Source organism: Pipistrellus kuhlii, unplaced genomic scaffold (assembly GCF_014108245.1).
Source record: "Pipistrellus kuhlii isolate mPipKuh1 unplaced genomic scaffold, mPipKuh1.p scaffold_m20_p_2, whole genome shotgun sequence".
NCBI lineage: Eukaryota > Metazoa > Chordata > Mammalia > Chiroptera > Vespertilionidae > Pipistrellus > Pipistrellus kuhlii.
In genome coordinates this window covers 45182839-45209361 of record NW_023425515.1, presented here as the reverse complement: position 1 = coordinate 45209361, position 26523 = coordinate 45182839, and the positions used below count along the sequence as shown (strand labels likewise).

Genomic DNA, 26523 nt, shown 5'->3' with positions numbered 1-26523 from the left:
GCAATGTGTAGACCTTTTTGGTTGTTACAACTTGCGAGGGACGCTACTGGTATTTGGTGGGTAGAGACCAGGGGTGCTCTAAGCATCTTACAATACACAGGACAGCTCCTCGCAACAAAAAATTCTCTGACCTCAAGTATCAATAGAAACTTGGTGTAGACGAAATAATGAAACAAGGGACCAGTGAGCTCTCTGTTCCCAGTAGGTGCTTCATCAATGTCAATTCTTCCTCCCTCCCCACCGAGAGCCAGCTCTTTATGGGCGAGAAATGTATCTGATTCATCCCTGTGCTGTCCACAGCTCCCAGCACAGGGTGTGGCAGAGAGTGGCTGGATGTTAGGATTCGAAAGACAGGGAAGGCGGTAAAGAGGGCACGTTCTTCTTCTTGCAGGTTCGGTAGAAATGCAGGTGAAGACCCCCATTTGGGGATGTGGAGGCTCCAGGGCGGTAAGAGGGAAGGAGCTCTCCAGGTGGGATAGTATTTGGAAGGGAGACTGGGTTGAAGAGCGTGGGCTGGGAGTCTCCTCCGAGCCGTGCGTGACCCCCTTGGGCACGTGCCCCGTGGGCTCCCGGACAGGGCACTTTTTGTTTCTGGCTCTGAATCAGGGTGCCACAGTGAGGAGGCATGTGTCATGGTTCAGGCGGTAGGGCTTGACCATGGCAAGCCACCCAAATGACTATTTCAGTAATAACACTATGCACTTTTATGTTTTCCTTTCATCAAAGATCCCAAAGCACCGTGCAAACATTAATTAAGGCTCTTGGCATTCCATGGGGCACTGGGTGTAAATATCACTCTCCCCCCCGTGGCTGAGAGGGTAAACTGAGCCACTGGCGGGAGAGCAGGCGGCTTAGTCAAATGCAGCTCAGACCCAGTGAGGCTCCTTGGAATAGAAGCAGGGGTATGGCAGCCCCCTGTGCCTCCAGCTGTGGCTTCCTTCTCCTCTCCCCGCCCTCTCGGTGATACCACAATAGAGATGGTTTCTTGTCCCCTCCAGGGGTGGCTGGGCGTGGGCTCCCGCATGGAGGTGAAGGGCATGGAGAGCCCCACATCTCCAATATGGCCTGACTGCTGTGTGCAGGAGGGGGACATTGAGGGGACGCTGGATGGTGACAGAAGGGAATTGAGACACTGTTTTGAAGAGGGATACCACAGGTCTAACCTTTTCTTTGGAATTAAATGATTTTCCCCCCCAAAATGTTGACATGGATGAATTGGGTTAAGTGAATATGAGTGTTCCTGTGTTGTTCTTGCACGTTTTCTGCACATTTGAAATGACTCTCAGTGTAGTTGAAAAGGAAAAAAAGGAAGGAAGGAATGCCTTTTGCAGAACCACAATGCCAATGCAGCGAGGGAGTCTCAAAGAAACCAGAGGAAAAGAGAAAGGACAAAAAAAAAAAAAAAAATGCGTTGCTAAAAGACAGTGGAAACCCCTTCCCCTGGAGCTGGCGGGCTCCCTGGGGGATGCGGCTGCCCCCGCGCCGCCCCTCCCCGCCACCGCGCAGACACTGCCCCCTGCGGTGACTCACCCGGGACCGTTTAAATACCGGGAGCGCCGGGCGAGCCGCACTCATGCTGCAGCCGTGAGCTCCCACTCCTCCTCTCCGGCTCGCTCTGGTTGCAGGCGGGCGGGCAGGCGCGAAGCTACTGGTAAGTAGGCGGGATCACATCCCATCCCCTTTTCCTGCCGACCCTGCTGCCCCAGGGAGAGGCCCCAGAAGGAGCTGGGCTGGCGTGGCGCGCCTGGGATGCTCTCAGAAGCTTCCACTCCCCACCCCGCAAAGGAGCTTGCGCCGCCGGAGGGAGCCTGTCCACCCCTTGCCCAGCGCTCCTGGGGCCGCCAGCCCCTCTGCGGGTCTGCCACCAGCCTTCACTTGGCCTCACTGCCCCATGGTGTCAACCCAGGGTGCTGAGAGGACGGTTCGGGACCGTAGGCACATTGAAGTTGACCCAATTAGCACACCAGTTACCCAATGAGTTAGCTCCTTTGGATACTAGGTCTCCTGGCCAAGGGTTTCTCTTCTTAAGACTCAGGTTATTGAACCCAGGTCCTCACTTGCTGGGAGGTCACCCGTGGCCTGCCCCGGATTTGGGTCTGTACGGGACCCCTGGGACCCTGCCTCAGTGGGTTCCCGGGCCGGGGTCTGTCCTCCTCTCTTCCTACTCTCAGCTGCCACAAAAGCGGCTTCAGCAGATGTGCTGGTGCTGGTTGGCCAGTCTGAGCTTCAGCTGTGGGCTCGGAGTCATTCGGGGTTCTACGTCTGTGTGCGGCTTAGGCGCCCGCATTCTGACGGCTCTCCCCTCAGCCAGCCAGTGCCCCCCTGGCGGAGTGTCAGGGCTGGAATGGATTTGGGATGAGGGTGGTAGACACTTAAAATGGTGACAGTTGTACCTCCACCAGCATCTCTGCTCAAATCCAGAGGCAGGGGCGGGGGCAAGGAACCCACAGTGGAAAACCAGAACTCTCTAGAGCCCACCTGTGGCAAAGTGGGAGAGAGCTCCTCTACCTCCAGGGCCAAGTATGTCAGGGAAGGGCAGGCTGTGCCCCTCTCTGGGACGACACATTACCCAGAGGTCCATGGAGCCAGTGGGTCCATGCTGGATGCCTGTCAGTCAACCTCCGGCTCCTCCTTTCGGATCTCTGGGATTATAGCACCCTGTCTCAGGCGGCTTTCAGATGAAGCTTCGGTGCCACGGGCTCCTAATTTAGAAATCTCCAATGGCTGTCATTTCTTGTGCTCTGCATCCGCTGAACATCTGGGATGCATTCCGGGCCAGACAGTCCCATTTGCCTGTGGTCCTGAGTCAGCTGGGCGGGCTCTGCGCTGATGAGATTAGCATGTGAGCAAGGTCTGATCAGGGGGGCAGAGTTCTGAGCAGACTTTGCAGAAAGTCAGGGCACCCTGGAAGGTTCTCCCCAGGTCTGGGGGATGCTACCTGGGCTTGCTCAGTAAATGGAGGGGATGGGAGTAGATCCAGATGTAGAGAAATAAGAAGGTGGGAACAGATCCAGATGTAGAGAAATAAGAAGAGATGGGAGAGACGTCCCAGCGCGATCCTGCCAGCCAGAACTCCGAGGCTGTGATTACACATGGCAATTTGCTTCTCTAAACCCTGGCCACAAAAGATGGGCTGCAGCTTCTGGTTTCATTGCCTTCCTTGGCTTCTGGGACACAAGATTTAGAGATCACTTCCAAGATGCTGATGAGGGGCTGATCCATTTCTGTCTAACTTGAGCCCCCTGGTGTTACCCCGAGGAGGGGCTGTAACCCATGACTTCTCTAATAAAAGCCCCAAGTGGGAGCTTCTCCCTGCTCTGCCGGCGAGTTTGCCATATCTCCAGCTGCTTTTGCCAAGCTAATTACAGCCCTACCCGGGCCTCTGCAAGAAGCCCTATGCTTCTAACCTTGGGGCTGGAAAGAACTTGCTTTTTCCTTATTTATTTCCTTTTTTAAACAAATGAACACTATTTTGGTTTGGGAGGGTTGTGAAAGATGGGGGTCAGCAATGGAGCCAGGAGGAGGAGGAGGAGGGTGTGGCCAGTCTTCCCTGGGGTTCTGGGGTACTCCGTGTTTGGGTAGAGTATGCCCATCTTGGGTACCACTCCAATGGAGCTCTGTGCTGAGATCAACTCTTCTGGTGAGCCCTCTGTTCCTTCCCTCCAGCCCCAGGCCACTCAGGTGAAACAGAGCAAACACAAGCATCAGAGCAGCTCTGAGGAAGAGCAGCCTCAAACCATGTAGCCTGGGAGTTGGCAGAGCTACTTGACCTTTGTTCATAATGCTGGACAGCTAGAGGGTTGGTTGCATATAAGCCCGAGGCCATGTTAGGATGGAAGGAGCAAGGCCATTCTTGTCCCCTTCCAAACACTGCCAGACACACGTTTGACAAGGTCCTAGAGGCTTGTGACAAGGTTCAGAGGTTTTTCAATCTCTGTGGTTAGGCAGAGCCCTGACTGGGCGTCAGGAATCTTCAAGTGACTGTGTGACCCTGGGCACGTCCCCTCCTCCCTCTGCACCCCTTAGTTTCCCATGTACCAAGCGACCATATAATTTGACCAGTTGGTCTCAAAAAGGCCCTTATAGCTCTAATGCCTGGGCTCTGAGCTCTGCTTCTGGAAGAAGCTTCGATTGCTGGGCTTAACTTAGCACAAACCCCGGATTTCAGAAAGGGCCACTGGAGGAAGGAATGACATGGAGCTGACCAGGCCCATAGTTTGACCATCAGCCTTTTCCATCCCGGGTTAGTTTCTTGGCTGTAAAAGATGCAGATCATGAGCGTGGGGTCCCAGCTGGTCTGGGCCTTGAGTGGTGCTTCTGAGTGTGGGCTGTGGGCACCTGCGTTACAGTCACCTGGGGAATTTGTTAAATGTGCAAGGGCTTGAGCCCTTCAGACCTAGGGATCAGATCTCTGTGGGTGGAGCCTCCGGAGACCTGCATTTTACTCCTCAGCCGAATGAACAGTAATTGTAAGCAATAGTTATTGGGTTCTCCCTTTGTGCCAAGAACCGATCTCAGGGCTTTACAGGTATTAACCCACTTTATCCTCACAGCTGCAACGCCATGAGGTCAGGTCTGAGAGCAGGCTCCCAGGCTCTTCCAGGTGATGTTTATGTGCTGACCTGGGGGAGGGGGCCCTACTCCTGTTTAGGGAGCCTCCCAGTCAGACAACGTCTCTACCCTTAGGACAGAGCACCTACAAGCAGCTTGATCGAGGCTCACACTAGCTGGCTGTGCGAGTGGACACCCCCAGCGATTCCAAAGCTGTCTTCCCAGTGAGCTGGATGGGGCACCTCTCTCAGCCGAAGAGGCCATACGGGGAGACCTTGCTGGGGCGAGGGTACAGGCCAGGAAGGGCTATCTCCTCTCTGGGCCTCAGATTCCTCAGGTGCATTGGGAGAGGGCAGGACCAGAGGCTGCCTAAGGCCTCTCTTAGCTCCTGGATACCATGAAATGGCTATTGGCTGTGTGAAGATGCACCGATTAACAAGAGGGATCCCTCCTGCCTGACATAAATGGGCCCGGAAGATGGGTCCAAGTTCTGAAAGCTTCGACATGAAGATGGGGCTGGGCAGGTGGCGCTGCTGGCAGTTTGGTGTGACCTCTGAGGAAGAGAGGATGAAGAGAATGGTGGGGCTTTGGGTCACATGTCTCTTCTGCCTCCAGTGAGAAGATATCAGAGCTGCCAGGGGCCTTGGCAGGAGGGGAAACTGAGGCCTGGAGATTTTGCCTAAACTCCCATTCAAGCTCAGTATCAAGACCAGAATGGCACGTTTCTCTCCCATGCTCTTTCTGGAAGAAGGTTTGTTGCATTGATAGAAGAAGCCATTCCTCCCAGGAAACCTCATATTTAGAGAATGTGAATGATGGTATTACTCCCCCCCTCCCCCCAAAGTCCCAACCTACCAACCGACGGGGCCCGGGGCCTTGAAGCTAATTATGTGTTTGTTCATGAATCACAGGCTGTTCTTGCTGAAGAGACCCACAGCCAGCGCGCCTGCTCCCAGCGCGTCTCCTCCTGGGCAGGACCGCGTCGCAGTGTCCAGGTGAGCTGTCTGTCTGCTCAGCTCGTGGAATTCCTGTGCCAGTGCCAGATGCCAGGCTGTGTCCCCTCCCAGATCAGGGCCTGGGCTGGGCGGCTGCCGCTGCCATGACTGTGGAGGCAGCCTGCCTCCTGGGAGAGGAGGGTGTAATTAGGGAGCGTTGTGGGTCTTTAACTGGCATTGGTCATGGCTGCCAAGCGGCACCGGGCAGCGTGGGCTATTAGGCCGCTGTGTGCTGGGCTCCCGAGGGCCTCCGGCTGCCTGCAACGCTTGCTAAGAATCCCAGGCCCAGCTGGCTCTGCAGCCCCGTTTCTGCAGTCTCTCCCTCCCCCAAGGGCTCTGCAGCTGGTCTGAGGTGGGCTCCTCGGAGGTCCTTTGGAGCAGCCAGTTCCAGCTGGGGCAGGAACAAGTGCTGGAAAACAGGAAACAGCTGCATGTAGTGCCGGGGTGGGCTCTGCATACATGAGGATTTATAAAAAGGAAGATGTGCAAATTCTTGTAATATTTGTCAAGCTGAGTGTGGTCCATTTCCAACAAGAGTGGCTCTGTTCCCACCAGGGAGCTATCTTTCCCCCTTTCTCCCAAGCCATGAGGCACCCCGCCTTGGCCCTGGCACTTCCTGGGGCTGGTTAATGCCCCCTCCAGAGATGGGCAATGCAGACTCAGATGGGTCCTCGGAGCGGGGCTCAGCCACACCCTCATTTACAGATGGGAAACTCGATGGACTGTCCTGGGCTTGCCAAATTTATGGGCATTTAATTTAATGCCCAAGCCCCTGACACTTGAGAACTGTGATACCCATAGGGTATGGAAATATACATTATAAATAAGTGCTGCCTAGCATGTCACCAGCAGCCATTAGACTCTAATGGCTGTGAATAAATGACCTTTTGTAAGTCACTCCAAGGGGATGTTTGATTTCCGTGTCCCTTTATCATCGAAGGCCCTCAAAAGACCAGTTTGTCATTGCCCGTCTTAAACTTCAAGGTGGAACTGAGCATAGCACTACAGATGTGGCCTGATTAGGGAAGAGTAGAGTAAGACCATAATCTCCATTTTTCTACACTAAATACTTCTATTAATGCAGTGATGTTATCCTTTATGGGCTGTATTCATTCTTTGTTACCATCAATAAGTCTTTCTCCTGGGGTCGGTGTTGAGTCACTTTTTTCCTGCTTCCCTATTTAGGCTGTTTATTTTCTGCTTTCAAGTCTGCACCTGACATTTAACTATGGAAGTTCATTTTTATGGATGTATCCATAGCTTAATCTGGCCCCATTTCTTTACATTGGAATTCATTGGCCAAATTATCATTATTCCTTTTCTTGGTCAAGCCCTTAATGCTAAAGTACAGCAGGCCAGGGGTTGGATGAGCTGTGAATAAATGAAAAATCAAGGTTTGGGTGGGTGAGAGATGAACTTGGGTTTTGTCCCCAGAGTATGCTTGCTGCTGGCAGGGGAGGGGTATGTTGAGCTGAGGCCAGATTGGGAATCCTGGATTATTCTGAGTTGTGGACCAGACTCAAGACTATTGAGTTCAGCGGAACAGAGAGAGACTATAGAAATACTTTCTCCACCCAGCCAGTTTATGCCTTATATACTTTCATCCGAAATTCCTTCTTCTGACTCAGGGTTCTTGCTCATTAAAAGGAGAGGCACTGCTTTAACATTCACCCAGGAGTCTGGAGCTCTGGGCTTAAGCTCTGGGCTTCAGTTTCCCTGCTTCTTACATTCCCCATAAAATAATGAGAATTTACCATCAGCAGTTCTTAACCCTTTGTGATTTAGAGATCCCTTTGGACCTCAGAAGGTACAGATGCCCACAGAAATCCTTAGACCCTTGACTAAGAATGCCAAGGTTAGAGGACTGGGAGGCCTTCCTGTCTGTAAAGTTCATGCTGTGGATGAGCTTGGAACACCACACACATTTGCACAGAACCCTCACACCCATTCTCCCATTTGTTCCTCACAACAGCCTTAAGAGGGAGCAGAGATGACCATCACCATTTAACAGATGACAGGAGGCCTCACACTTCATCCAAGGTCCAACAGCTGCCTAGTGATATGTAGATATTCAGGCCAGGACCAATCTTCATGCCTCCTGTATCCATGTTCTATACACAATGCGTGTATATATAAAAGTATCATCACCCCTGACCTCAAACACCAAACCTTTGTGAATTTGGCCTCATTTCAAGATCACACCATGCCTATGGGAGCATCTGGACCCACCATCTTTTGGCTCAAAGTACATCCTAAGTTTTCTGGGACTTACTCAAGGCTACTCAGTGTTTCTTTGTGGATTAGTCCCCAGAAGGGCGAGCCCAGGCATCAGCTGAGTGGCAGCAGCCTCTCCCAGTGAGACAGGAAGTGGTGCAGATAGTGTGCTTTATTGGGAAGGCAGATTGAAATAAACCCAGATAAAGTATCTGTGAGACAAGTTAACGAAGATCAACGAAGAGACAGGTTGTTGGTAGTGGTGATGGGCAGGGTGGGGAGGGGCTGGAGTGGGGCCCAGGCAGAGGAAAAAGCAAGCTTCCAGTGGTCTTTTCCACCAGATTATCAGCATGGTCTTGCCTCTGCTGGCTGCTATGGCTCCTCCCGGCAGGCCACCATGTTTGTGGCCTTAACATCTTTCCCAGGTTCAGGCCCTATTTGTTTTTCTTATTAAAAGTGTTGAGTCACTTTTTCCCTGCCCCCTGTTTAGGTTGTTTATTTCTGTTCTCAAGTCTGGACCTGACATTTGACTATGGAAGCTCATCTTTATAGATGTTCCGTAACTTAATTGGGTCCCATTTCTTTGCACTGGACTTCAAGCCATGTTCACATAGCAAGTTCAGGTACTGTGAGGGATGCAGAGATGGATAAAGTACTGTTCCTGCTTTAAGGGACCCATAGAGATGAAAGATGAAACGCTTATTGACTGGTGAAGGAGGCAGAAAGGGAAAAATGTCATGTAGAGCTGACTGTGGTGTCATCTATAATAGAGGTTAGGAAGACCACCTACATGGGAGAGTAGCTAATGCTGACTTATGGTGACTGTTTTTAAAAATATATATATTTTATTGATTTTTTACAGAGAGGAAGGGAGAGGGATAGAGAGTTAGAAATGTTGACGAGAGAGAAACATCAATCAGCTGCCTTCTGCACATCTCCTATTGGGAATGTGTCCACAAGCAGGGTACATGCCATTGACTGGAATCGAACCTGGGACTTTTCAGTCCGCAGGCCAATGCTCTATCCACTGAGCCAAACTGGTCAGGGCAAGGTGACTGCTTTTGAGTCAGACTTAGAAGTTTGGTAAATACTTGGATGAGGATGCAGAGCACTCTTGGTGGAGGGAATTGCTTGGGCAAAGCCCTGGAAGTAGGAAAGCATGAGGGAAGGCAAAGAGGCTTGCTGACCAGACCATAGTGCATAAGTTGAGTATGTGGTGATGGGGTTCAAAGGCAAGCTAGTTTTGGGTACCAAAGATTGACCTTGGCTTCAAAACAGTGGGAGTGTTGGCGAGATGACCCTGACTCGTGTGTTCTTTCCCCTTGCACAGGCCATGCCACTGAAACACTATCTCCTTTTGTTGGTGGGCTGCCAAGTCTGGGCTGCCGGGTTGGCCTACTATGGCTGCCCTAATGAGTGTACCTGCTCCAGGGCCTCCCAGGTGGAGTGCACCGGGGCGCGCATTGTGGCGGTGCCCACCCCGCTGCCCTGGAACGCCATGAGCCTGCAGATCCTCAACACGCACATCACCGAACTCAACGAGTCCCCGTTCCACAACATCTCGGCCCTCATAGCCCTGAGGATCGAGAAGAATGAGCTATCCCAAATCATGCCTGGTGCCTTCCGCAACCTGGGCTCGCTGCGTTACCTCAGCCTCGCCAACAACAAGCTTCAGGTTCTGCCTATTGACCTCTTCCAGGGCCTGGACAATCTTGAATCACTCCTTCTGTCCAGCAACCAGCTGGTACAGATCCAACCAGCACACTTCTCCCAGTTCAGCAACCTCAAGGAGCTGCAGTTGCATGGCAACTACTTGGAATACATCCCTGATGGCGTTTTTGACCACTTGGGGGCCCTCAACAAGCTCAATCTGTGTAAGAACAGTCTCACCTACCTCTCGCCCAGGATCTTCCAGCGCCTGGGCAACCTCCAAGTCCTCCGGCTGTGTGAGAACAGGCTCTCAGACATCCCCATGGGCACGTTTGATGGGCTGGGCAACCTCCAAGAGCTCTCCCTGCAGCAAAACCAGATCGGTGTGCTCTCCCCTGGCCTCTTCAACAACAATCGTAACCTCCAGAAGATCTATCTGTCCAACAACCACATCTCCCAGCTGCCCCCTGGCATCTTCATGCGGCTGCCCCAGCTCAACCGTCTCACGCTCTTTGGGAATTCCCTGAAGGAGCTTTCTCCGGGGATCTTTGGGCCCATGCACAATCTTCGAGAGCTTTGGCTCTACGACAACCACCTCACTTCTCTACCTGACAATGTCTTCAGCGACCTCCGCCAGTTGCAGGTCCTGGTCCTCAGCCGCAACCAGATCAGCTACATCTCTCCCGGCGCCTTCAACGGGCTGGGAGAGCTGCGGGAGCTGTCCCTCCACACCAATGCGCTGCAGGAGCTGGACGGGAATGTCTTCCGCATGCTGGCCAACCTGCAGAACATCTCCCTGCAGAACAACCGCCTCAGACAGCTCCCAGGGAACATCTTCGCCAATGTCAACGGCCTCATGAACATCCAGCTGCAGAACAACCAGCTAGAGAACCTGCCAGTGGGCATCTTCGACCACCTGGGGAACCTATGTGAACTTCGACTCTACGACAACCCCTGGAGGTGTGACTCAGGCATCCTTCCACTCCACAACTGGCTCCTGCTCAACAAGCCCAGGCTGGGAACAGACAACCTCCCGGTGTGTTTCAGCCCAGCCAGTGTCCGGGGCCAGTCCCTCATCATCATCAACATCAACATTGCTGTTCCCAGTGTCCAAGCCCCAGTGATCCCCGAGGTGCCCAGCTACCCAGAAACGCCAAAGTACCCGGAAACTCCCAGCTATCCTGAGACCACTTCCATCTCCTCTGCCACTGAGTCCACCAGCTCCGTGGAGGACTTCACCGATCTGACCACCATCCAGGTCACTGATGACCGCAGCACGTGGGGCATGACCCGGTCCCAGAGCGGGCTGGCCATTGCTGCCATCGTCATTGGAATCATTGCCCTGGCCTCGTCCATCGCTGCCTGCATCTGCTGTTGCTGCTGTAAGAAGAGGAGCCACACAGTCCTGATGCAGATGAAGTCACCCAATGAGTGTTAAAGAGGCAGGCTGGAGGCAGGGATGGGGAACGGTGGGACCACTGGAGAATCTGGGAATTTCATCTTTTGACCTTTACCCCTGGGTCCACAGAGCCATCCCTTGCTCCCTCTCTCTGGTCCCTGAGCGGAAGGCACCCTCACCTTTTCCTGACCTGCTCTTGCAGGACCTTCTTACCACCAGAGAGATCTGACCCTGCAGGGTTTCCAATTCACAGCCCAGGGCTTCCTTCAAGAAAGCCACTCCTCCAAAACCTCACCAGCTCTCCTCTAGGAACAACCTTTCCTGTGCCCACACCCTTGCTGGCCTCTATAGACACACTTATTCCATGCCTGTTCACTTTATGGAAATAGTTCTCCATCAGGACAGCCTCTCTCCCAAGTATTCTGTAAGTTGATTGTCCTTCTTTTGCTCCTTTTATCGTTTGTGGCAAGGCTCCACCCTGTCACTTCAGATGAAGCTCTCCTTTGATTTTCTGCACCTGAAGGCAAGGTGAGTTCTCTCCTCAAAGAAGGCTTCAACCCATTTAGCTGGTTTCTTCAGAACTGCCAAGCACCCTGGTCCTCAGGATGCTGTGAAAGACAGAGGAGAAAACGATGCTGCTCAGTTCCTGGAGACAGAGCCATCATCAGGATCTCCCATGATTTTTATGTGGAAGAGGAAGAAAGGCACAGTGAAACCAGTTCAGCCTTTTAGAGGAATGGTATTTCCAAGCTGCACACTTAGCTTTAAATTTTATAGTCTTTAAGGAATAAAATCATGTAGAATTTCTGACCTGTTAAATGCTAAAGTCAGCTTATTGGTACTGGGTGGAGAAAGCAGCCTGTTACCTAGGGGTTCTTGTGTCTACCCCTAGGGTTTTTCTCTTTTAAGTGTTTATTGAAGGAAAACATACATACAGAGCAGAAAAGTGTATAGCTTGATGGATTTTCACAAACTGTACACACCCTGTAATCAGTGTCCTGATCAACAAACAAGATATCACCAGTATCCTCTATCCCAGTCTTTTTCTGAAGAAGATGGGGGCTTATGGGAAATGGCATGGACTTACCTGGGAAATGGCTCCCCCTGGGCCAGGATGGGTCCTCCCCTCTTCCCTCCTCTCAGTCAGCCCTTGTGAAGGTCCAGCTGCCAGAGTGGAGGAGAAGATGTGGTACACGCTGGCCTGGACAGAAGATTTTATTAAATCCTCAGACCCTGCGGCTCCCAGATTGGCCAGGTCAGAAGCATCTCAACTATAGTGTCCACACACCCTTCTCTACCAATAAGCTGTCTGCTTGCTGTTCATTGGAGACCCTTCTGCCTGGACCTTTTTGTGGGCATGATGCACCTATATCTGTTTTTAATTTTCACTCTCCATTTGGGGGAAGTGAAATACCTCAGAGATGAGATCCTTTAATTGAACATCCAAGTATAATGGAACCCAGCAATCCCTCAAATGTGGTGGTGAAATTCTCCATCAACATTACAGTCAGCTAGAAACAGAATTTCAGAATAAACAGAATTTCAGAATTCTTATACAGAGCAGAAAACACCAGGGTACATGGATCAGTCACACTGGGTTTGGGCCTCTCTGGAACAACTCTGACCCGGGGTCTGGTTATAAGAGTTATTCTCCCCCTTGAGTTACAATCATTTGAATACCTGCCCTTGCCACCCTTCCTGCTGCATACATATTCACTCTGGTAAATAAATTATGCTTATAGCAATAGACATCTTTCTCTGGACAACTGGTCTACCAGTTTAGAAGTAGAAGTTCTAAATGGAGAATTTCAGATGTCCATGTTTGCCCAGGAAAGAGCTGTAGCCAACACTATAAAGATTTGGAAACCTGCCACCAATCCTGATTGCCTCTTACAGGTTCCCTCTGCTCCATAAGACAAGTAAAGAAATCTCTTGGGGCCTTAGCAGAATGATGCTGACAGGTTCCCCCAAAAAAGGGTCCAGGAAGGAATGTACCTGAGAATTAGCATTCTTGGTAGCTTCTTACTCTCTATTCCAGGGAATCTGGGAGAGATAGGGCCTGTCAGAGGCAAAAGACATCATCTCCCCAAGGTAAATCTAATTTTCCAAAAAATTTTCAAAATATTTGTAGCAACTGGTAGATGTGTTGCTGGGGCCTGAAAGCAAGTGAGCTCAGAGCTTAGGGCATGAGCATCATCCCACCAATGGTAGTCTGTATCCTGGGACCAAAGAGGGAAGCTCAGCCTGCTCTCCTCAGGCAGGAAGCATGGTTTGGCATTGCATTCCTCACCGCCCTCCTTATGAGTCACCTCTAATGTCTCCTTGTGCAAAAGCACTACTGGGCAGAGAGGTGAGGAAAGAGTCCTCTTCATCCAGTGTGTCCTGCCACTCTGAACTCAGAGCCCCTGGGTGCTTCCAGCATCGGCGGTGACATTGGAATACTTCCCTCTCTGGCCCTCGAGATCAACACGTGTTTCCAGGCCAAAGGCTGGCCTCAGGGCGGCTGTGCTCAGATGATCCCACCTAGAAGCACTCCAGGTGGGAATGGTAGACCCTTTACCTGACCTTCCGAGCTTGCCTGTTCCTTTCTCCCATCAGAGTGGATTGGATGGAGCCATCCAGTCTCCTCTTCATTGGCAGGTCTTTTGGCCTCTGAGCCATGCTGTCTAGTCAGGAAGCTGCCAGAAAAGCTGAGTAGTTTTCTTTCCAACAGGACGATGCATTTGCTCACTTCTCAGGGCTGGAGTGAGCCACTTGGCCCCCCTAGAATAGAAGGAGGGCACAGAGTTCACTTCACTTCCCCCCTCTGCTCACGGGCTTCTCGGTCACCTTGCTGGTACCAGAAGAGTGCATTTGAAGCAGAGGGTCAATGTTGGAGGGAAAAAAAAATAATAGAAACCAGTTAGAGCCAGTTTTCCAAAAGTGCTTACTGTGCACAGCTTCCCTTGAAAGCACTTAACAGGCATTTTCTTTTTAATCCTTACAACACCCCTGTGCATGAGGACTACCTTATCCCCCGTGATGGGTCTTAACCTGCCCTTCTTCTGCAACATTTTCCTTCTCTCTTCAAACTTTGTACAAGATCTCGTGGCCTGTACTGAGCTTTCATCATTGAACCAAAGAAAATGGGAGTCAGTCTCCTGTTGTTCCCCAGAGTCTTAGCCACAGAAACCTCACTGGGCACTGTGTGTCTCAAAAATGTCGTCAATGCAGGGGAAAATTAAACTCATCCATCCGTCAGAGAAACATTGGCCCCTCTCATGGAAAGTGTTGGGCTGTGTGTATCTTGTTCCCTTCTTTAGAATTCAAAGGCACAAACACAGTTCTCAGAACTCTTAATGGGCGACAGTTTCCACCACCTTCCAGATGTCAGTGGAGAACAGTTTCAAGAATCTAGTTCTAAACTCAGGAAGCTGATGGAGAGTGGGGAGCTAGAAATAGCTAGATAACTAGAGCAGGTAGTCAGACAGTGGACGCATCCCAGTCTTTAGCTGCAAACCTTTCAAAGAATTCAGCCCATGGGTCCAACAGTCAGAACTGAGTCTGCGTTGCTAGGAAAGCTGTTGGGAAGGTGATGGTGGTCTAGGGGAGGAAGCCATCTCAGAGAGGGTGAACGAGTGTTCTCCAGGCCAAATTCCTCCCTGTCTGCATTTTCTCCTTCATCTAAGGATGGATCGTTCTCACCAACCCATTGCCTTCATGCTGCCTTCAAAAGTAGACCATGTTTGCCTTGCTTAGAGAATAATTGCAATTAGTCCCAGGAGTTTGGTGATGCATTTAGAGATTTCTAGGCCCCTGGGGTTTTATAGAGTGAGCCCTGGTGGGCAGGGTTGGGGGTCCATCTTTGCTGGGCTCTGTCTTTGCTGGATACTGCTTGTAACAAATTTGGTATACAGAATCAACAATAAATGGCTTACACAGGACACGTGTGCTCTTTATGGTGTCTTGGCTATGGCGTCGCACACCTGGTGATCCCACTCTTTAAATTTTTTTTTCTTTTTTAATTATTATTATTATTATTTATTTATTTATTTTACAATATACAAACTAAATCAGTTTCTATGCGATCTCCACTTTCAGTCCTTGAGTGTCAGAGTTCTCTCCTGTGAGTTTTTCGTTGATTATTCAGGAAGCTTTTCTGTATTTTAGTAGTAATTCCAGTTTGTTCCTGGGAGCATGTCTATTCAGCATCCACTGACTCTGTCGCCATGCCCCCCGCCCCCCGTGCCCCCCGAGTCTGGTGATCCCATTCTTGTCATATGTGTACAAGACTGATCCAGACAGCCTCTCACAAAGAATAGATTCTGGGCTGGGAAAAGGTCCTCAGAAAGTGAGTGGGGACCAAAAATGAAATAACAAATCATATCTATAGGCCACTGTGTTGGGAAGGAGCCTTAAGGATAGGATCAACCCATGGTACAGATGAAGAGAATATGATCAAGACAGGAAGTGAAGTAGTGGCTGAGCTTGCACACAAGCAGACCTCCAGACTCCCAGGCTGGAGTTGCTTCTATGTCACCAGAAAGGCACTGAAGTTCACTCAGTACTTGTTTAATGTGCCTATGCACACACATGTACGCACTCACACATGGGCTTAGGTGGATGGGGCTACCCTACGTCTCTGGACTCCTATTGGTGCTTCACACCAGGCTCAGTGAGTCACGGGCTCTCAAAAGACGCCATCCGAGTGAAGGTGACTCCTACCACGTGTCCAGGTGACCCAGGACTACTCCAGGTCTCCAGGTTCCAGGGGCTGCCACAGCTGTTGGCGAAGGCCCACTTATTAAGAGGGAACCCATTCCCTCTGCTGTTTCCATGTCCCGTCACCATGGCCAGGAAAGGGGCTTTAAAACATATTTTCCTGGGATCTCTTAGTTCTTAGAAGCCTTCTGCAGATGTGAGCCTGTCCCTGGAGGCCGGACCTGGACAGGGGTCAATCGTGTGTTCACTATATCATGGAGCTGGACCATTTTTATTGTTGTTGAATTTTAGAGAGGAAGGGAGAGGGAGAAAGAGGGGGAGAGAGAGAGAAAATCAATGATGAGAGAGAATCATTGATTGGCTGCTTCCTGCATGCCCCCCACTGGGGATCGAGCCTGCAACCCTTCAGTCCATAGGCCAATGCCTATCCACTGAGCCAATCCAGCTAGGGTTGGACTGTTTTTGATGACTGGGGTCAGAGCCTTGCTATCCTTCCCTAACCACTGCACCTGTCCACTCAGACAGGTGTCTGAAATAATGGGAAAAGGAGTTAGAGCCTTAATTCTACCTCCCAGAAGCTTCCTGGAGTTCTTAATGCAAATCTTCACTCTGTATAGCCACACATGTCCTTCTAGCTGCATATATCTGCAGTGTAATTTGACACGTGTGTCCACACACACACACACACACACACACACACACACACACGCCTCCCCAGACCCTCTGCCATAGATGAGAATGAAGAGACTAAATAACTTGTGGGAAGACTGGCTGATTTATTGAAGAAGCAAGATTCAAACCCAGATCTTGGAATGCCAAATTTCTGTAGCTCACCATGACATTGACAAACAGACACATTCTCTTTCTGCCTTAAGAACCTGTCCCCTTAGCCTGGGTGTGAGTCTCCTCCAGAGGTGTGCCCACCTCCCCATCTAGCCAGCCAGCCAGCCTGGGCGCTGCTGAGGGTGGGGCTGGGAGCACTTTGTTCACAGCCTTTCTCCCCTCTTACATGCCCCCATGTTTCCTGACAAAGTGCAGGTTATTTTATGTCCCCATTGAAATATGGGGCACACTGTCCTGCCTTTGCAATTTGGCCAAAATCTGCTCACATGCAAAAATTTTTGTTCAGGTTTGGACTTGAAAAAGAGTGGCATAAATATTGATATCACGTGAGAAGATTAAAAGCCTTCAGAATGGGGGGTGGAGATGGAAGAGGGTATAGGGGGGATAAATGGTGATGGGGGAAAGATAATAAAAGCCAGCAGAATACTTTGAATGGTAGGATCTGGGCATTGCTTATTTTGGTCAGACCTTCACCCTGCACTCCTGAAAACACACACTCACACACACACACACACACACACACACACACACACACACACACATACTCCTCTCTTGTTCTGCAGAAACAGGACAATCACCATCTCCCAAAGCAACGGTCCCCCCTGCGTGGGGTGAAAATGTGTCTCTCCAGACTGGCCCAAAATTTACCTCCTGAAGTCTTTTCCCTCTTTTAGCTCAGAAAGCATTTAGAAAGTTGTTTTGTTAAACAAACAAACACATCAATAAACCCACAACCTTCTTAGAATTGAAGCTGGTGTTGAGAGCCGAGCAGGTGCCCGTGGCTGGCCCCCTGGCTGAGGTCTGGCTCCTGGGACCAGCCTGGCCTTTTACCAGAAGTGGGTGAGAGCATGGACCCCAGGCTCACTTCTCACTCCTGGAGCGGCCTCCTGGGTGCCCTGGGCGTCCCAAAGGTGCCAAGCCTGTGACTTTGAATGGATTTTGGCCCCACCGGGGACCTGTCTGTGGGAGCAGGTCAGGATCATTTTGTAATATTCTGAGGCATTGCCCCAGATTCTCTGCTTCCTGTGACCTGGGTGACATTCCGGGAACACTCAAGCCACGTGAGGGGAGGAACCACTTCCTGGAACTTTGATCAGCTCTGGGCAGCTGGGTCCACACTGACCACGGACCACAGACCACACCGGACACCCTTCTGCTCCCAAGGAAGAGCTAGAGCAGCAGGTCCCCCCTGCCCGGCCCCTCACGGTAGGTGTCCGGAGTCACTATAGGGCTCCTGGGTCTGTGGGAACGTGGGAGGACCCTGGAGTCCTGGCTGCAGGCAGGAGGGGAGCTGGCCACTCCTTCCAGGCTTCGCAGCATGTCCCCAGCTCCCGGCAGGTGGAAGCACCCCCTGCTCTGGGAGGAGAAGCCCCTCGGGTACTCACCCAGGGTGGTGCGGGCTGAGGGAGGCAGGAGGCAGGTCGAGGGGGGCGGATTCCGGGAGGAAAGTGCCCTGGTCCTTGCACCCAGGAGCTCCTGGTGCCTGGTGGGGTGCCGGGGCTGATCAGTAGACCCTGAGCGGCAGATGAGCAGGTTACCCCAGCACACGTTTCTGTGGAAGAGAAGCTAAGGGGCTAGTTTACTTTAGGAGCAAATAGCCCTGATTGCCTGCCTCATTGGCTTTTTTATTTTCCCCAATTATTTTTATTGTTTAAAGTATTACATATATTAGTACATATATCTCCCTCCATTGACCTTCCCCCAGCCTCCCCTACTCCCTGTTGCAAGTGCTCAATTCCCGCCGCCCCCCCCCTCCCCCCAGTGTCTGTGTCCATTGGTTGTGCTTATATGTATGCATACAAGTCCTTTGGTTTATCTATTTCCCTCCCTCCCAACACTCCCCAGCCTTCCCGCTGTAATGTGACAGTCTGTTCGGTGCTTTATTGCCTCTGTATCTACCTTTTTATTCATCAGGTTATACTCATTGGCTTTTTATTGTAACAACAACTTGAACACAAATTAACCTTTGGAGACAATCAGCAGGATAAGATCTTTGAGAAAGCCTATGCTTCTACAAGATCCTGTATTTAAAGACTAAACAGAGATTCTAGCAAATACCCCAGGGGCTCGGACTTGTTAGGAAAGCCAAGGTAGGGGCTGCCGCCTTCGGCAAGGTCCCCTCAGAGGCCCCCAACCTTTCGGAGAATCCTCCTTACAGACATTCCAACCAAGCCCCGTGCTTCCCCGCAGGGGGGATAGGCAGGGGGACCGTCACCCACGTTTGCCTGGCTCCACTCTATAGTGTGTGCCTGTAGTCCTGGCATAATTAACCAACAGCTCTCCTTTTACTTCTGGTTCAGAGGATAAAATATATAGTCATTCTAGGAATGGAATGTGTATGAACTCCCTTTTATTGATCATTTACTGTTTGCCAGGCACTGTGCTGTTTTCTATTTACCATGTAAGTTAACATATTTATCATGCAATTGGGTATGAATTTCTACCCTAAGGGACGGGGTGTAATGACAGTGGGGGAGAAGGATAGAGTGACCTGCCCAAGCCCACACAGTGAGTAGGCAGTACGGCTGGAATTTGAACCCCATTAATAGGCTGAAGAGTCAGAGCTGAGCTTCGGGGTCACACCAGCCACGAACACATTCCATCCGGGTCAGCACACAGGCCCCCGACCCAGGTGCTGGGTGCACAGCAGGTGGAGATGCTGCGGGCTCACCACCAGGCGGTGCAGACGACCAGAGTGCAGAGCAGAAGGACCCAAGCAGTCAACAGTGGGCATGAGTGGCCCGGGGGAACCAGAGGAGGTGCAATCAAGGAGGGCTTCCCAGGGGAAGTGTGACTTGCACTGGCGTGGGAGGTAGGTGGAATGGGGGCAGACAGCAGCAGGGAGAGAGAGGGAGGCACATGTTCTGGAGTGGGAAGGTCTGGGAAGCGAGGGCTGGAGCTGGGCCCTGCGGGGAGCATTGGAAGAGAGGATGGTGCCCGGCTCACAACCTTTCATCAGAATGCTAGCTGTCCTTCCTTCAGGAGCCTTATGGCAGCTGATGGACGAGCTCCACCGAGCCTTTTGCATTGTAACTTTGAGGAAGGGGGAAAAAAATCAAGGAAGCCCCTAAAATGGGCCTGGCACTGTGCTGTGCGTTTTGCACAATCATCTCAATTTTTATAATAACTTTCCACCTCATTACTTAAAAAATGTAGAAAGTATATGATTAAGCAAAATTAAAAAAATAATAAATAAATCACCCACAATCAGAGCTAAACAGGGCAAAGGTTTTGGGCTTAATCTGAAGCTGTGGAGGGTCCCTCTGAGTCACTTCATTGGCATAAACTCAGGTGTGGCCGCGAGGGGCTCACTGTGAGTAACACAAGAGCTCCCTCATCACCCGGGAAACTCCCAGGTACTCGGAGCTCTGTGCCAGGACCCAGGAAGAAGGCCAACTATATATCTCTGATTATATCACAACACCACCCACCCAATGCTATGACACCCCGAGGGGTGAGAAATCTGCTTGTTATCTCACTTAATTACCACAGTAAGCCTAACAGCCCTGTAATTTAGGTAGAAGCATTATGATGGTGATTGCTCTCAATTTACAAAGGCCCATTTCACTGCCTGAGACACACTTTGCAGCAGGTTGGGGGGGTGGGCGCTGGCTGGGGAGAGACAGAGGCAGGAGTCCACGCAGGTCTGACTGCCTCAGCCACGTGGCTTATTTCCCTGGGTTGAGGGAAGGAGACTGAGAGCCGGGGAGCAGCAGGCCTGTCCCCGGGGAGCTGGGCCAGGCAGCAAGGGCCTCTGGGCTCCCGTCGCCCTCAGGGAGCAGTGAGGGCGGCTCTGTGGTGGATGACAGACTGGCTTGCGGCACACCCACACATGTGCCAACCCAAAAGCAACTTGAGAAGAGGAAAGAGTTCATTTGCAACCAGTAATCTCCACCACCACCCCTAAAACCAGGCTTGCTGAGAGCATGGAACATTTTTGTGGCCGTTTCTAGTCTGTACATAAGTGCAGAGGTGGTTTTTCAGATGGGGAGCAGGGATCTTCTGGCTGCTGCCCCACTGTCCCCTCGGGGGCCAGCCTCCACAGTGCCCAGGCAGGGGCACTTCCTTCCTCTATAGCCCCCCAGGGACCTGCTCTTGAGGGCGGGGTGGGGAAGAGGTCCAAGTCCCCGGGCATCCTGGCCAGAGCTGTTAGAATCTGTGCTCGACTAAACCAAGGACAAAACCGTTACACCCTTTTCTGGGCTGGGAGGAAAGAGGCAGAAAAAGTGCTGAAGTCACAAACCTCGCTGGCCCATAAATGAGGTGGCTGAGTGATCTCACCCGTTATTCCACGGCCAGCCTCTGTGACTACTTCAGAGCAGCTGGGGCTGGCGGGGACTCAGAGGAGTCAGGGTGACTGCTGCTGCTCTGGACAGATACCGGGATGTTCCGGGCATGACAGAAACCATCGCTGTCCGCATGGAGCCCGCAGAGCAGGTCCTCCAGACGTCTGTGAAGAACAGACCCTCGGCTTCCGAGCCGTGTGAGGCTGTGATTCGGTAGAAGGAAAAGTCCAGGAACCCACAGCACCTTGTTAAGTGAAAAAGAACAGACGCCTTTTCCAATGAGCGCCTTCAGACCTCCTCAGCAAACAGCCCTTTCGGCGGCGACACGTCGGGGGACCAGAGCGTGTGCACTGCGCCGGCTCTGTGTCTGGGCTTCCAGTGCATTCTCTCCTTCAGGCCTCAGAACAGCCCCACGAGGGAGGGAGTAGTGAAGCTCATTGTTTTAAAGATGAGAGCATTGAAGCACAGGGAGGTTAGGCAATCTAGTTAAGGCCACAGAGCTCAGGAGGAGTGGAGGCAAGATGTGAATCCGGACTGGCTCCAGAGCTCAGACCGTTAGCCACTCTAGAGAGGCATCAGAAGGGTTAGGCATGGCCCCTCTGGAAATAACCGGTGTTCCCCACGGTGAGTACCGTCCCCTGCCACCACCCACCCACCCTCACCCCAGCTGACTGGGGCAAGGGGGTGTCTGGCCTACATTTCAGAGGCCCTGTCTGCCCTCCTCCCACCGTGACATCCCCAGGGCTGAGAAGTGTGTAAGATCAGAGGGACACACCCGTTAGAGGCTGTGCCCCATTTTAAAGCCTGTTTTTAAGTATCCAGGACCCAGGGCTCCTGTGGATTGCCTTCCCAGGCCAACCATGTCACAGAGTGAATAAGAGGTCTCTACTCACGGCACTGGAGAGCGTCAGGGGGGGAGAGAAGGGGGCAGACCGTAGGCGAGGGTCCTTGCACACTCTCACTATGGGTCCTGCAAATGTGAGGAGCAGGCATGTGCACCCCCGCCCAGCCACTGCCGTGGTGTGGAAGCCGTGCCGAGGGTGTCACAGCGAGCACCTTGCTTAGCACGCAGGCCATCAGGCTGACCCTGGCCCTTCCTTCTTCACCGCAGGCCCTTGAGCCAGTCGCCGTGGCTCTGGGACCCCAGTTTCCCCGTTCTGGGTCCTTCTAGATTTGCTCTGGGCATTGAGATGTATGTGTGGGAGCTTTGGGAGCTAGAAGGTGGGAACGGCCACGAGCTCTGCCCCCCACATCAGAGAGGTCCCCCTTACCTCCCTCACCCACTTTTGCCTGAGCCGAAGCGGATTTGTCTACACGTGATCAAAAAGATCAAGTCCTACATCTCAAGTTACTGCCTTTGTTGGAAAACCCTAAGGCATAGATTTCCAAACTAGAGGCCCGGTGCACGAAATTCATGCAAGGAGCTTGCCCTCAGCTCTGGCTGCCTCAAGGCCCCGAGGCCCCCGCCACCTCCACTGGTCCTTCCCGGTCATTTCGGAAGACAATTCCAGAAGGTCATCCCGCCTTCTGGTCTAATTAGCATGTTAGTTCTTTATTATATAGGATGACAGTAGATTAGAGTCAGAGACACAGACCAGGGGAAGAGGGAGTGCCCCTTCCTCCCTCCTTTCCTTCCTTCCTTCCTTTCTCCCCTTCTTTCTTCCCTCCTCTGTCCCTCCCTTCCTTCCAAATGTGTTTTATCTGAAAGGCATTTTGTTTTTCCTATGATACTTTTTTTGGTGTTCAGATAATTTTTTTCTGTAATGATGGTGGCTTGCAACATTTAACAACAATTTACATGGTTTGTTAATTGCTCTATCTCAGATGCTGATCTAAAAACTTTACTTGTATTTATTCATTTAATCCCCAATTACCCTAACACCAGAGACACTATTATTATCTCCACTTTACAGATAAAAAAAATTGAAGCGCAGACGGATTAAGTAACAAGCCCAAGGTCAGATAGCTGGTACTCGGTAGAGCTGGAATTCTAGTTAATGGAATCTAAACCACTACGAGCCATGTAGATCACAGTGTGGGCGGGAGCAGCCGTAACCTGGGAGGTGTGCTCCCGCTAGTGAGGCAACTGAGCCCAGATGGTCTGGTCTCATAGGAAAGTGAGTCCACTGCCCCTAAGTCGTCTGGAAATATGGACTATTTTAAAAAATTTAAATATGTTTTCACTGATGTTTTAGAGAGAGAGGAAGGGAAAGGGAGAGAGAAACATCGATTGGTTGCCTCCTGCACAACCCCTTCTGGGGACTGAGCCTGCAACCTGGGCATAAGCCCTAATCAGGAAGCCAGCCATGACCTCTCAGTGCATGGGATGATGCTCAGCCAGCTGAGCCATACAAGCCAGCGCCTGAAATCTGGAGTTTTAATGTGATACTTCTCTGTTTTTACATGTTGGCCTAATGGTTCATGCACAGAAAGGACTGGAGCATAGACAAAACAGTTTTCAGCTGAATCACTGTCTTGTGACCTGTGGGTGGATGCTGGCATTTTTTTTTTTCTTTAAAAAAAAAAAAATATTTAGTAAACTAAAAACCTGGTCCCCTTCTCTTATTTAAAACAAAACCTACTGGTCAGTGAAACCCCTGCAGCTAGGACCTCCTGTCTGCTGGCTGGCTGTGGGGAGCTCCATGGCCCCGTGCTGGCGGGGCTGTGTTGTCAGGGGCTGGAGGGGAGCATTTCAGCGGCAGTGCTTTGATTCTGGTCAAGGGCAGACTCCGTGCTGGCCCTGATCAGGGCTCGTGCAGGAGGCAACCCACTGATGTCTCAAGAGCCCTCTTGTGCCGAGGCTGCCGTCACTCTCAGCAGACGCGCAGAGAGCAGATGGTAAGCTCTCTCCTTAACGAGGCTCTGGAATGTGCTGAGATTTGGAAACGCAGGAGGAGCATGCTTTAAACATTTCCAATTTAGGAATAAATCTGCCCATATTTTACACATTATCTTAAAAATTCCCCAAATGCACGTGGTCTTTTATTCCTCTCTTCCATGCCTTTCTGGCCCTTCCTCCAATCTGGAACAAACCCGGGAGTCCAGGAGGCCGGGGCGCTGGGCCCGCTGCCAGCCTGCAGGGCGGCTGTGGGCAGGCCGTGTGACTGTCTCACCGTCTGGAGGCGAGAACCCTGGTCCTGCCGACCTTGCAAGGCTGCCATGAAAACCAATAAAAGCATAAACTGGCCCTCGCAGGTATGGTCAGTGGTTAGAGCAAACCGGCGACCTTTGATTCTGGTTGAGGGCAGGCTCCGTGCTGGCCCTGATGGGGCTCCTGCAGGAGGCAACCCACTGATGTGCCTCTCACACGGATGTTTCTCTCTCTCCCTCTCCCTTCCACTCTCTCTAAAAGGCAATGGAAAAATATCCTCTGGTGAGGATTAACAAGAAGTAAAAATAAATAAATACACGAGTTCTTTAAACACACACACACACACACACACACACACACACCAAAAACTGCTGTCCCAATGGCTGGCCTCCCTGACAGCTGATGCCCATTTCCTGGCCTCCTGTCCCCCTCAATGGTCACCGAGGCGCACAGCCTGGCTCAGAGACACCGCTTCCCTCTTCTCGTCCCGCCGGGTCTAGGAGATGCTCGCCGGCGCCTGGCTGCCCTGGGCCTGCCTCCTGCTCCTGGCCAGGTCGGCTCGGCCCTGCCCCGAGGGCTGCGACTGCTTCCGCTGGGAGGTGTTCTGCTCCGATGAGGCGCTGGCCGCCGTCCCGCCGGACATCCCGCCCCGCGCCACCGACATCGTCTTCGTGGAGACGGCCTTCACCGCGGTGGGCGCCAGGGCCTTCGCCGGCAGCCCCCACCTCAGCAAGGTGGTCTTCCTCAACACCCGGCTCTCCCGCCTGGAGCCCGACGCCTTCGGGGGCCTGCCTGCGCTCCGGGACCTGGAGGTCACCGGCAGCGCCTTCGCCAGCCTCGACGCCGGCCTCTTCTCCAACCTGACCTCGCTGGGCAAGCTCACCCTCAACTTCAACCAGCTGGAGGCGCTGCCCAGGGACCTCTTCCGCCACCTGGGCGCCCTGGGGTCCCTCCAGCTACAGGGCAACCGGCTCCAGACCCTGCCCGCCCGGCTCTTCCAGCCTCTGGTGCGCCTGGAGAGCCTCAACCTGGCCCAGAACCTGCTGGCCCAGCTGCCCGAGGAGCTGTTTGCACCCCTGGGCGGCCTGCAGACCCTGAGGCTGAGCAACAACAAGCTCGCCCGCCTGTCCCCCAACCTGTTCGCCGGCCTGGGCAGCCTGCGGGAGCTCTTCCTGGACAGCAACTCCCTCTCGGAGCTGCCCGCCACCGTGTTCGCGCCGCTCCGCAGCCTGGAGAAGCTGTGGCTGCAGCGCAATGCCCTGGGCCACCTGCCGCCCTCCGTCTTCTCCTCGCTGGGCAGCCTGACCTTCCTGAACCTGCAGGGCAACGCGCTGCGGGCGCTGCCCGCCGGCCTCTTCACCCGCTGCCCGGGCCTGGCCGGCCTGTCCCTGTCCCACAACCAGCTGGGCACCGTCCCCGAGGGCGCCTTCGCCGGGCTGTCCAACCTCAGCTCGCTGACGCTCTCCCACAACGCCCTCACCCACCTGCCGGCCGGCGTCTTCGGGGGCCTGGCCGAGCTGGTCAACCTGTACCTGGGCAGCAACAACCTGACCGAGCTGCAGCCGGGCCTCTTCTGGAACCTGACCAAGCTCGAGCTGCTCAGCCTGTCCAGGAACCGGCTGGCCACACTCCCGCAGGGCATCTTCGACACCAACTACAACCTGTTCAACCTGGCCCTGCACGGCAACCCCTGGCAGTGCGACTGCCGCCTGGCCTACCTCTCGGGCTGGCTGCGCCAGCACAGCGACAGGCTCCTCAACATCCAGACCTACTGCGCGGGCCCCGCCTACCTGAAGGGCCAGGTGGTGCCCGCCTTGCAGGAGGAGCAGCTGGTGTGCCCGGTCGCCCGAGACCGCGCGGGCTACCAGGCCCCGGGGCCGGAGCACCGGGAGCCGGGGGATGGCTGGGAGCTGGCCGCCGAGGACAGGGCGGCCCGGAGCCGGTGCACCTACAGCAACCCCGAGGGCACCGTGGTGCTGGCGTGCGCCGCCGCCCAGTGTCACTGGCTGAACATCCAGCTGTCGCCCAGGCAGGACTCGGACTCCCCGGGAATGACGCTCAACGCCACTCAGGGGTGGGAGCTGAAGTCGAGCTGCGGCTCTGTGAGGGTCACTGTGTCCATTGAGGCTCGGGCAGGGGACCCCTAGGTGCGGGTAGACAGAGTCAGGGGCCTGGGCATGTGGCCTCCGGGGCCTGGCCAGGCAAGCGGGTGGGGGGGGGAGCACATGGAAGCTGGAGCTGGGCCAAGATTGAAAATTTCAGAGGCTGAGGAGGGAGGTCCATGGCCAAGATGGAGGAGGCCAAGCTCACCTTTAGAGTCTCTTCCACCTCCTCCTCCTCCTCCTCCTCCTCCTCCTCCTCCTCCTCCTTCATCTCCCCCTCTGTGTCTGAGACTTTAAGCTTTGCAAAGCACCCATTAACGCGGCATCAGGGCCCAGAGAATAAAATAAGGCCACTCCCCTGGTGTTTTTCTATTATTTGATACCCACCCCACTCTCATCCTCACCCTGGAGTTCCAACCCTTAGGTTCCTGCCACCCTCTTTGGCATCCGGTTCAAAAGCCAAATGTCTGTTTCTATCCCCCCACCCCCATTTTTTTTAATTGATAAAGGAGGCGATAGAAGCACAGGTGGCCAGAAAGATGAAGGGCAAGGGTCCGGGCTCTGGTGTGCTGGGAACTCATGGCGTGAGCTTCCGCCTGCAGGCTGCTTCCAGGTGAAAGGTGCCTTGGGAAGGGAAACACCGGCTGATTGGCGTTCACTGCATCAAACCCCCAGTGGGGGGTGGGGCTGT

At 52.8% G+C, this 26523-nt stretch overlaps 2 protein-coding genes across 4 annotated transcripts; both read left to right on the top strand.

Moving 5' to 3' along the window:
- The first annotated feature begins 1549 nt into the window (after positions 1 to 1549).
- LRRC15 (leucine rich repeat containing 15) lies at positions 1550 to 14732 on the top strand. 3 transcript variants are annotated; one of them, XM_045583849.1, is made up of 3 exons: positions 1550 to 1651; positions 5463 to 5546; positions 9091 to 14732. In XM_045583849.1, exon 3 carries the CDS (start codon positions 9094 to 9096, stop codon positions 10846 to 10848), a length of 1755 nt encoding a protein of 584 aa, XP_045439805.1. In that variant the 5' UTR covers positions 1550 to 1651; positions 5463 to 5546; positions 9091 to 9093; the 3' UTR covers positions 10849 to 14732. The 3 variants fall into 3 exon arrangements, with proteins under 3 accessions (XP_045439805.1, XP_036302193.1, XP_045439806.1); XM_045583850.1 differs by lacking the exon at positions 1550 to 1651 and adding an exon at positions 5169 to 5302; XM_036446300.1 differs by lacking the exon at positions 5463 to 5546 and having other exon boundaries at positions 1600 to 1651.
- A 2681-nt stretch (positions 14733 to 17413) lies between these two features.
- On the top strand, positions 17414 to 26046 carry CPN2 (carboxypeptidase N subunit 2). Its single transcript, XM_036446302.2, has 2 exons — positions 17414 to 17559; positions 24231 to 26046. Exon 2 carries the CDS (start codon positions 24234 to 24236, stop codon positions 25875 to 25877), a length of 1644 nt encoding a protein of 547 aa, XP_036302195.1. The 5' UTR covers positions 17414 to 17559; positions 24231 to 24233; the 3' UTR covers positions 25878 to 26046.
- The last annotated feature ends 477 nt before the right edge of the window (positions 26047 to 26523 follow it).